At 48.7% G+C, this 10304-nt stretch overlaps 1 protein-coding gene across 1 annotated transcript in view; it reads right to left on the reverse strand.

Annotated features, from left to right (window-relative positions):
• The window catches only part of GPC1 (glypican 1), a 207509-nt gene extending 203817 nt beyond the window's left edge, over positions 1 to 3692 (reverse strand). The window contains exon 1 of the mRNA XM_005490961.4: positions 3036 to 3692. Within this exon, the coding sequence (XP_005491018.2) occupies positions 3036 to 3192 (157 nt within the window). The 5' untranslated portion in view covers positions 3193 to 3692. The remainder of the gene's footprint in view (positions 1 to 3035) is intronic.
• Positions 3693 to 10304: the final 6612 nt, after the last annotated feature.

Genomic DNA, 10304 nt, shown 5'->3' on the forward strand with positions numbered 1-10304 from the left:
TTAAAGGCATTGTACAACATTAGCAAAAAACCAGGAAACCCTGTCTAGGTGGTTCATGAGAAATCTGGTAAGCCAAGAGTCTATCCCTGCATCAGATGCTTATCTATTAGCCAGCTAATAACTGTGTGACTCTTCTGATCCGTGCAGCCACAAGCAGGGACTACCTTCTGGTGAGCTGTAGAGACACTAGGTTATTCATAATCCCCTTAAATCATAACTAAGAATACAGATTAGAAGGTGTAAAGCGTGCAGTAAGTGTTCTAAACCCAACACAAACACAGCCAATGTCAGTGTGAGTCAGAGCCTGCCTGTGGGAGCTCGCTGAACTCCTTCTGCAGGGCAGCTCTGGGTGCACTGTGGGCTTTGGCTCCTGGGCTGGGCTGCTGTGACACCAGCACACACCAAGCACTGCCTGGGGCCAGGGACAGGCAGGCAGGAGCAAGGTCAGCACCACTTTGGGGACAAGAACACAGGGCTAAGAAATTAATTTGCTTCAGGGCAAGCAATGGAGGGAAGGAACAGCGAGGAGAGGGACAAAGGAAAGGGCTTTTGTCTCCAGACAGCTCAGAAATAAAATAAAAACATGGTTCATGGGGTAGCTCTTAAAACATGGAGAAGGCCACTATCAGGAATGCTCAGCACAGGTTCAGCTGGAGACAACAGTGAACTCACTTCATCAACATCTCTTAACTTTGCCAAAAGTTCCCCAATCGCAGAATCACGAAAGTTGGAAGAACTCTTCAATATAATTTTATCCAGTCACTACCAAAACAACCCCTGATCCCCCAAAACAACCCCTTATCCACAGCTCTGAGTGACTCCACCACCTCACCCTAATGCATGGCTACTCTTTCTGTGAACATTTCATTTCAATATGTGATCTGAACTTGCCCTGGCACAACCTAAGTCCTTTCCTCTCCTTTCACTTGAGACATGGCAAAAGACCCCTGCCCCTCCTCAGGTGTGTGCCCAGGGATGCATTCACAGGTGTCAGCGGTATCACCTGGCAAGGCTCCATGCAGGTGCCAACCCCCATGGTCAGCAAGCTGAACTGCTGCCACTGAAACCAGCCTGAAGCAACGAGCACATGTAGAATTATCAACTGCATGATCCTGTACTTGGTACGTGTGGGGATACTGCAAGGGGGCTCTTGAGACTCCTCTTCTTGGAGACAGCAAAACTGGCACCAGCCTTTGCACTAGCCTGCACAGCTGCTAAGAAGCACAGAGGATACACAACACAGTGCTTTGTCAGGAGTTTCTAAGGTTATATCTGTACTCACTGATGTTTTAACTGTACTGGGCAAGTGATACAGCGACACAGAAGCGCGTTCCTGATCGTGCATGGGTCAGGAGGTAATTACCAATGAAAATCATCAAGTCTGGCAGCTGTTTTATACACCAGGCTAATGGCAGCAGCAGCAGGTTTACGTGTGGGACCTTCTTCAAATTACTTTCCATGCAGTACTCCTCAAGTTTTCATGGCATTTATCTAGAGAGTTTCTCTGTCTACAGACACAGTCAGAGGCGCCTGGTTCGATACTCCAGTTTTAACCACTGTGCCTTGAGACCACCAGTGCATGCTTGTACCAACACCAGGCAGGAATCAGAGCTCCTGGATCCTGGAAATCTGTGTCCTGACACTCCTGGAACTCAGCAATTCGCAGGTACAAGGTGTTTAGCTGGCTGCTGACCTGCAATCACACTCCTGGTAGCGCAGCTGCTGCCCGTAGTACTATCCCGTGTGCAGGCTGCAGCCACCTCCAGCACTGTTTGTAAACACTCAGCCTTCCAAGAACTTCCCACTTGAAACACGACAGCTAATGTATTCACATCTGCAATAATTAGATGCAAACTCATAAAAAGCCGCTTTCTTGCTCAGCTCAAGTGCTATTCCATTAATAGTGATGTTCAAATGATTCTGAAACTCCCCACTGTTTAACTTTGAGGGCTGCTCGTTTTACTTTGGAAATTTACTCTCAGTTGTAAGCTGACAAAGAAGGTATTAATTTATTCACATTTATGAGGCATATATATAGTTCAGCCTTCTCCATTCATTGGTCAGACAACAAATTGGTTTCTCTGAAAAATTACCTGATGAAATATTCAACATAAGGCATTGTGTAGCTTAGATGTGCAGTACAAACTGCAGTTTTACTGGGGTGTCCCTGTGGGTTGGCTCTGGCACGTACGCCTGCATGTTTTATGCTTTGTCTGAAGGAGGAAGCTCCCCACAAGTGAAGAGAAGGCTCTTGGATATGGGTCACAAGTTGGTGTATCAAAACTTTGATGAGAATTTAAAAAAGCCCTACAGTGCATCAGCATATTTTCCCCAAGCCTTCAGAGAAAAAAAAAAATCAAATCCAAACCCAACACAAACCAGACCTTGAATATTCTTTGCTATTTCAGTTGTTTCTACAAAGAGGAGGAAATAACCAAGATTCATCCAAAGCCGGAATGAAGGCAAGAGGACAAGCTCTAATGTAGGTTGCACGGGTTTCCTCTGCACTCCACGTTTGACACAGTCATTTTACTCCTGCTTCATTTTTAGTAAGTGGCAAATACCATTTACGCGTTTGCTTCCCACCCAGAAGAAGATTTAAATAAATCAATTCCTCTCTCACAACCTCTTGGCGTTTTCCAGCTCAGACACCAAAACCCATTACATTCCGATTATCCTGATTTCCGAATCAAAACCCTGAAACCCGTTTCACTTGTACTCAGAACAGAAGCAACGAGACAATGAGAAAAAAGAAAGAGCCACCGCCGAACACTTGATGCGACCACCCCCCGCTCTCACAGTTCCGTTCGCATCCCCACCGCCGGCAGAGACCCTCTGAGCGCGGGCAGGCTCCCGGCGGTGCCGAGAGGGGCCAGGGGAGCCCGCCTGGCTCTGGGGAGCCCGCTCCGCTCCGAGTTCTGCCGCCCACGGCCCGAGCCAAACTCCAGCGTGGGGCGGCGAGCGGAGCGCTCCCGCCCGCGGCTCCCGAGCCGTGCCCGGCATCCCCCGGCTGGCAGCGGCCCCGCGGCACTCACCGGAGATCTCGGCCTGGGGCACGCCGCTGAGGCTGAAGCCCTTGGCTCCATACAGCTGCCGGACCTCGGCGCAGCTCCTCGCCTTGCTGCCGCTGTCACCGCGAGCCGGGGCGGAGGCGACACACAGCAGCCAAAATCCCCACGGGAAGACACGCATCCTTCTCCGCTGGCCCCGCCACCTGCCGAGCGAAGGGCAAAGCCAAGGTCCCGCGGCGCGGGGTGCGGCCCCTCCGCGGGCAGCCCCGGCGGGACGGGCGGGCGAGGGCGGCGGGCGGGCGAGCCCCGGCTGCCCGCGGCGTGAGGGGAGAAGGCGCCGCCGAGTTCAGCCCCGGACGCCGCCGCGGCTCGGCCGAGGGGGGAGCAGAGATCCAAGTTCGGCCGCGCCGCTTCAAAGCCCCGGAGCGAGAGCGCGCTGAGGGCTTTTGTTCTTAGCGCGGCTGCATCCCCGGGCAGTCCCGCCGCGATGCTGCCGGCTGCGGCGCCGCCGGGCCGGGCGGAGCGCGGCGGGGCGGGGCGCGGGGCGGGCTGCGGGGCTGCTCCGGCGGCGGGGCCGGGCCGGGCTGGGCTGGGCTGGGCTGGGTTGTGCCGGCACCGCTCCACCTGCGCGCCGAGCGGCGGCGGGGCGGCTCCGGGCGGGCAGGGCTTCCCCCGCCGGACGTGGCATCACGCGGCCCGCGCCAATCCCGCGGCAGCCCCCGCCCCGCCCCGCGCCCCCGCCGCGGGCGCTGCGCAGCGCCCGGAGCCGCCGGAGCGCGGCCGGAGCGGCCCCGAGCATCGGCGAGCGGCCCTGAGCATCACCGAGCAGCCCCGACCGGCGGGGCGCGCTCAGCCGCGGGGCCGCTCCCCGTCCTTCGGCAAGGACAGCGCGCTCGGAACCCCCGTTCGTTCTTTGTCTGCGGCGGGGCCCCGGGGCTGAGCCTGAGGAGCCGGAGTTCCCCCGGCGGCTGGGAGACGGCCGCGCAGGAGACTGAAACCATTGCACACTTGGACCGGCGAGGAGAAAGCGGCTCAGCTGAGAGCCGGAGAGTCCCAGCAAGGTCCTGGGCAGACTGAAAGTGCCCCTTTAAGAGCAGATGCGGGAAGAGAGGCAATTGTCTACGGCAGATTCTCAGCTTTGGAGTTTACTTCATACAGCAGCCTGCCAGCTCCTGAGCCTGGTGCTGTGCAGCTCTGCCTGCCGCGTTTTGAGCTGCTTGCCACGGAACTGAGGCGTGTGTGATCACCTGTGTGTCAGGCAATGCTCGTGTGCTTCCCCAAATGCGCCCGCAGGGTTTTGGCCACCGTCTGACTTGTTTCCTGACAGACAGAAGACCCAGCGATCGCTCCCGAGCCTTTGGAGAACAGTTGTTCTCTGAAAAAAGGGGAGGGAGTCTGCCCATGCCTCGGCTGGAGCACTTGTGTGGGCTTAAACCTTACAACATAGCAAAAACCCCACACATAAACACCATCACTGTGCCCCCCCCAAAACGCAGCAAATTTTATCAGAGATTGTAGCTTTTGGACTAGTCAGCCACCCAGATGTGCAAAACTACACGGGAAACTGGTATTGTTCATCCCGTTGCTTCAGAACTGCTTGTTCTGAGGGATGGGAGAAGTGACTGCAAAGTAGGAGCCACGGGGAGTGGAAGGGGGGCAGTAGGGAAAAGTTGCTTTTCTATGAAATTACCCCATGATTTCCTCTTAAATCTTCCTAATTAGATTCATCTATGAGATACGACAAAGCAGATGGAAAGGACAGGGAAAATCCTTGCAAAGACAGGGAGAATTTTGTAATGAAGATCATGACTGAGGTGACACATCAGTACTACCAAAAGTTAACAGCTTTGAGTCAGATACACCCATACAGTCCAAATCTGAATTCTCTCACAGATGACACTGTGCCTTTTGGCCTCTGGCATCATCTCTCAGTGATGCACAGTTCAGAAACCCGAGGCTCACAGAGTCCCAAAATACACCTCAGCTTGGAGCTTGCTTTGGGAGCTTTCTGGAATGTAAAATACTGTTGTTACTGGAGATATGTGGGGGAAAAATCTGCCTTGGAGAAGCCTGACTTACTCTGTTTTTAAATGAAAACGCTTTTGTAAATGCAAAAGTACTGCGCACATAAGAGATTCCAAGTAGGTTATGTGGCACGAGGTTATTTCAGCCTGTATTCCTGGGGATTTATTTTAATTTTATAGCCATGGCCCTTTCCTCTCCCCAGGCTTTGAACATCTCACTTGAAGACCCATGTCAGAGGTCTCATCTAACTAATCCGAATACAACAAGGGCAGAAAACAAGCAGCAGAGGAATCTGTACCTACATTGTTCCTCCTCTTGGAAAACCAGAGTGAAAACCAAACACTTGCAGACACACGGGTAACAAACAACAGTCTCACTTGAGTCTGTTGAGGGGAATGAACTCCAGGAATGCAAACTCCAAAGAGACAAAGTACTTGATAGAGAAGAAAGGCAGAGTCATAAACCTTTTATCTGGTTTGGCTGCACAGAATGACTTGGGGTGGGTGACACAGGAGACCAAAATAGTTCCCAATTTCCTCTTTTCCTTCTCAAAGCCAGGGATTGGATACTTATTGCCAATGTATACGGAGTGCTTGCTTTCAGCTCTGCCTGTAGTGACTTTGGGGAAGCTCCCTGTGAGCTGTGCCTGCACCCCAAGGTTGCAGCACAAAGCTCTGAGCACTCACACAGCAGCTCATTGGGGACTTCAGCCCTTGGGTTCTGCCCTTGGAGCCATCACCTGAGCTATAGATCATTTCACAGGCCAGACTACTTCCCTTTTTCCCATACACCTCAGTTCCCCCAGAGTATTTCCCTTCTTCCCATACCCCTCAGTTCCCCCTCTGGGTGATGGTGCATGCGTCAGGGCTGGGGTCACGTTGCTGCTGCTGGGAGAGCACAGCTCGCTGGCTGCTGTTCCCTGCTGAGACACCAAACTCCAGCCCAGCACAGCCACACTGCTGGCTCCCAGCCTCTTCTCACAGCTACAGCTGAGCTACATGCTCTGCTGCAAACAGCCATCAGGAGACCACCAGCAGGTCACTTAACTCTAAACACAAAGGGTGCTTCTTACCTAGCCACCTGCATTTGGGATGCTCACATACTATCATAATGAGGAGCTTAATAAGTAGACAAATTTAAAATGAACCCAAGCTGATACGAGCTATTCAAGAGAAAAGATAGCTGCAAGTCTGTGCCGGATCCAGTCCTGAGCAAACAAATCTTAAATGGTGAGGTGTGGTATTTTTGGGGTCCCTCGGACAGAGGAGGAATTGAGAATCTGACTCCATGTTCTTAGAAGGCTAATTTATTATTCTATTCTATTCTATTCTATTCTATTCTACTACACTAAAACTATACTAAAGAATAAAGATACTTACAGAAGGCTTAACAAGATACTAATAAAAAACTCTCCAGAGTCCTGACACAGCCTGACTGTGGTTAGTCATTAAGTAAAAACAATTCACATGAAACCAATCAAATATGCACATGTTGGATAAACAATCTCTAACCACATTCCAAAGCAGCAAAACACAGGAGAAGCAAACATTGTTTTCATTTTTCTCTGAGGCTTCTCAGTTTCCCAGGAGAAGAAATCCTGGCAAAGGGATTTTTCCAGAAAATATGACACTGACAATGAGTCATGTCTCATTTTGCTGTTAAGTTTTATACACATGCAGGGTTTGACCTAGGCACATTTTAAGTAAATTGAAATAAACATCTTCAAAGTGTCATGATGAAAATGTATTTTTGGCATCCATTGTAAATTGGATTGTCTATATCTGAGGACCAGATCCAGTCTCTGAACATCCTCAGCTAAAAGAATGGAACTTGGCAAAAAGTAAACAAAAGATTGTCCAAAAACAGTTAAAAAGAGCTAGAACTGGGAAAGATACGAGAAGGCAGAGTAAAACACAAAGATGAGTAGACAAAATGCAGAGGAGGCAAAAAGCACACAGCCAGGCAGCAAGATAGCCAGGGGAAGACAGAAAATCCATCCTGCTCTGGAGATCACCTCTTGACAGTCCCGACAAAAAGCACTGCCCACTGAAAAGCTGACCCAAGCATTATGAAGCAAGAAGGATGAAGAAGAGCCAAATCATCTGGCACGAGTGGGGAAAGCTACCCTTAACAAACAAGAAATGAACAGAGAGGCTTTCTACAACCTCTGTTTTCACAGCGATGTCTTTGTTTCTCTAGCACTTTCCAAAACTTTTGCAATGCAGTGGACCCGCCTCTCTTTTTCACCTTGATGCAAGTCAAGAACTGTACAGGCAGCAATGCAATTACGCCCACCAGGCTTCCAGCTGGCTCCAAAATGGACCTATGCTGAGTTACAGCAACCTGGAGTCTGACAGCAAAACCTAAACAGGAAAAAACAGAGATTTTTTCAAAATTGCCCTGTATCTTTGATGCCCCACAAAAGAACAGGGTGTTCTCCCTTGAATTCAGTGGAGTTTCTACTTTTTTTCCCCTATGTGTCAAGTGCAAAATTCACACAGAGTGGGGAGAGAGGAAGGAAAAGAGATGGGCAAAGCCTGACTGGGCTACAGCTTCCTCACTCCTCCCAGCCTCATGGAATGAAACCCTCTGCCCTTCCCCTTAGCCAGTTCCATGATACTTTTGATTCTCTGGCAGCATCAGCAAACCTGGCACCTTTAGATTAAAAATCTTCATCAAAGCAGGACTATCTCAGTGCCTCTTGTGCCCAGTTCCTTTAATCCCTGCAGAAGCTGTTTCCTGCAGGATTCATGAAAGCCCCTGCCCCCCCAACACTGGCTGGTGTTCAGCAGAAGCTGGACATGTGTTTTGCTGAATCAAATCTAATTAAGTTATTCAGAGGATTTACTAGATTACACCTTGCTGTCTGCAGCTTCTTACTTCTTCACTGGCTCTCCCTCCAGTGGAAATGTGACATCTCCTCCTCCCCTCTGCTCACATTCCCCCAGGAAGCTTTCCTGACGTGCACAAACAGCACGTGCCTGGTTGTTTTGATCACCAAAAATATCAGATCAATCCCTTCAAATTGCTGGGGCATCCATAAATCCAGCTTGATCTCAGTTGACTTTGTAAGACACCAAAATACCAAGACATTTTGGGATTTGTGTGCTCGGATTAATTAATCAGGGATAGCGTTGATGTACAGAACTGGGGATTCTTCCCAGGTCTTGAGGGAGCCAGACTGAGGCCCCAGGGCAATGAAAATCCCAATTCTGGCTGTGGGGAGCAGAGGAAGAGGGGCTGCACAGAGCACAAGTGCAGCAGTGTATGCCAGGGCTGGCCAAGCTGCTCTTTGACCTTTGGTGGAACAGACAGATTCCCTTCAAATGGAATTTTCATTTCCCCAGTGTGGGTAGCACTAGGAATGTTAGGAACAACTAAGTAATTTCAGTCAGAGAAACGGACTAATGCAGGTAATTGCCACTCTGTGCTGTTTTTTGAATTGAACCACACAATTTTATAGCAGCGACTTAAAGGAATGTATTGCTTAATGACTCCACCCTGCTAGACTGTACTTGTATTATATAAGAGTCAGAGATTTCCCAGCAGAAAGAAGTCTTAAAGGCCAAAAAATAAAATAAATGCCATAAACTTGTTAGAGAAACTGCTGTGAATTGGGTCTGCCCCAGGAAGTACATTTCATCCTTTCTGGGAAATGTCAGTAAAGCTTTTCCCACTCTCGAAAACATAGACATCAATGAACAAAGAATATGGGCATGGCACTTGAATGTGATTTATGTTTGATAAGGAGAGCTTTGATTGTCACCATCATATTTTCTGAAAAACCCTCTTTGCCCAGGATTCTTCTCCTGGAGAAGCCTCAGAGAAAAAAGAAAACAATATTATCTCATTTGCTTCTCCTGTGTTTTGCTGCTTGGAATGTGGTTGGAGATTGTTTATCCAACATGTGCATGTGATTGTTTGACTGGTTTCATGGGAATTATTTTGACTTAATGACCAATTATGGTCAGGCTGTGTTGGACTCTGGAAAGAGTAATGAGTTTTTCATTATTATCTTTTAGCCTCCTTTAAGTATCCTTTCTGTATTCTTTAGTATAATTTTAGTATAGCATCCTTTTATATAATATAATATAATAAAATAATAAATTAGCCTTCTAAGAACATAGAGTCAGATTCATTCCTTCCTGCCACAGGGGACCCCAGAAAATACCAGACTTTGATAGTATGAAATGGCTCAAAATGGCCCCCAAAACTAGATGAGAAATGTGTCATTTCAGCATGCCCCTATGGCGATGTACAGAAGATTCCTTCCCACTTCCTACAAAAGCTGCAATCAGAAGACTTCCTCTTATACTTCAAGAAGTTATATCCTGAACCTAACTGGTTTTGAAAGAGATTTATCAGGTAAAAATCCCCCCTCATTCTCATTGTCACCTGTCTGTGGCACTGGCTGAGGAAAACAGGAGCAGGAACACTCTCTGTTCCTGGGAATGCCAGCTCAACACGAGCAGGAACACTCTCAGGGAATTCCAGCTCAACACCTGTTCCTGAGCACTGCTCCAAGGCAAATGGGTGTGGGAAAAGCAGCCCAGACTTCTTTGAGAAGAAAAAGTTGAGAAGAAAAGCTCATTTTGATAACCCACATTAACATTTCCAAATTTCTTTATAAAGAAAAGGATGCTCTTGTTTCACTTGGAAACTCAATCAGCCTCTAATAACTAAGGTTTATATTCACCTCATATTGGGAAGAAACAAACAGAGTCCTCTTTGAGGGAAGAAAAAAAAAAGAATACTTTGTGAGCTGGCAGTCATTGAAAGGACTCAAAGCCACAAAATCTGGCCCTCATTTTAGTCTCAAACCTGAATCTGTGATCAAGTCTGCTGAAGGTGCAAACATCAGTCACACCAGAACACTATGGATGCAAGGTTATTATATTGTAAGCTTTTTCTGGTTTAACTCTGACAGGGGAAAATAGGGGAGACTGGAAAGTGAAGAAAATAAAAAGTGTAGAGTCAAAACATGGGCATCTGGCATCCCTAATGGAACTTCTGAGCTGGCACTTTATCCTCAGCTGTTGCTACATTAAACACCACAGAATAAAGCACTTCAGTGAATTAATAAAATCACCTTGAGTTCTGCTCAAGGTTGTATTTTTTCCCCCCTCACATTCAGTTAGGTACAACATAACCTGTTTTTTTAGGGAAACTGACTGTGAGGAAACATGGACAGGGCTGGACTAAAAGCACCCAACACCTCCAGCTCGGAGCAGAGGCTCTCCCACTCCATAAACTGCAGCTGGTGTCAGA

Source organism: Zonotrichia albicollis, chromosome 9 (genome assembly GCF_047830755.1).
Source record: "Zonotrichia albicollis isolate bZonAlb1 chromosome 9, bZonAlb1.hap1, whole genome shotgun sequence".
Taxonomy (NCBI): domain Eukaryota; kingdom Metazoa; phylum Chordata; class Aves; order Passeriformes; family Passerellidae; genus Zonotrichia; species Zonotrichia albicollis.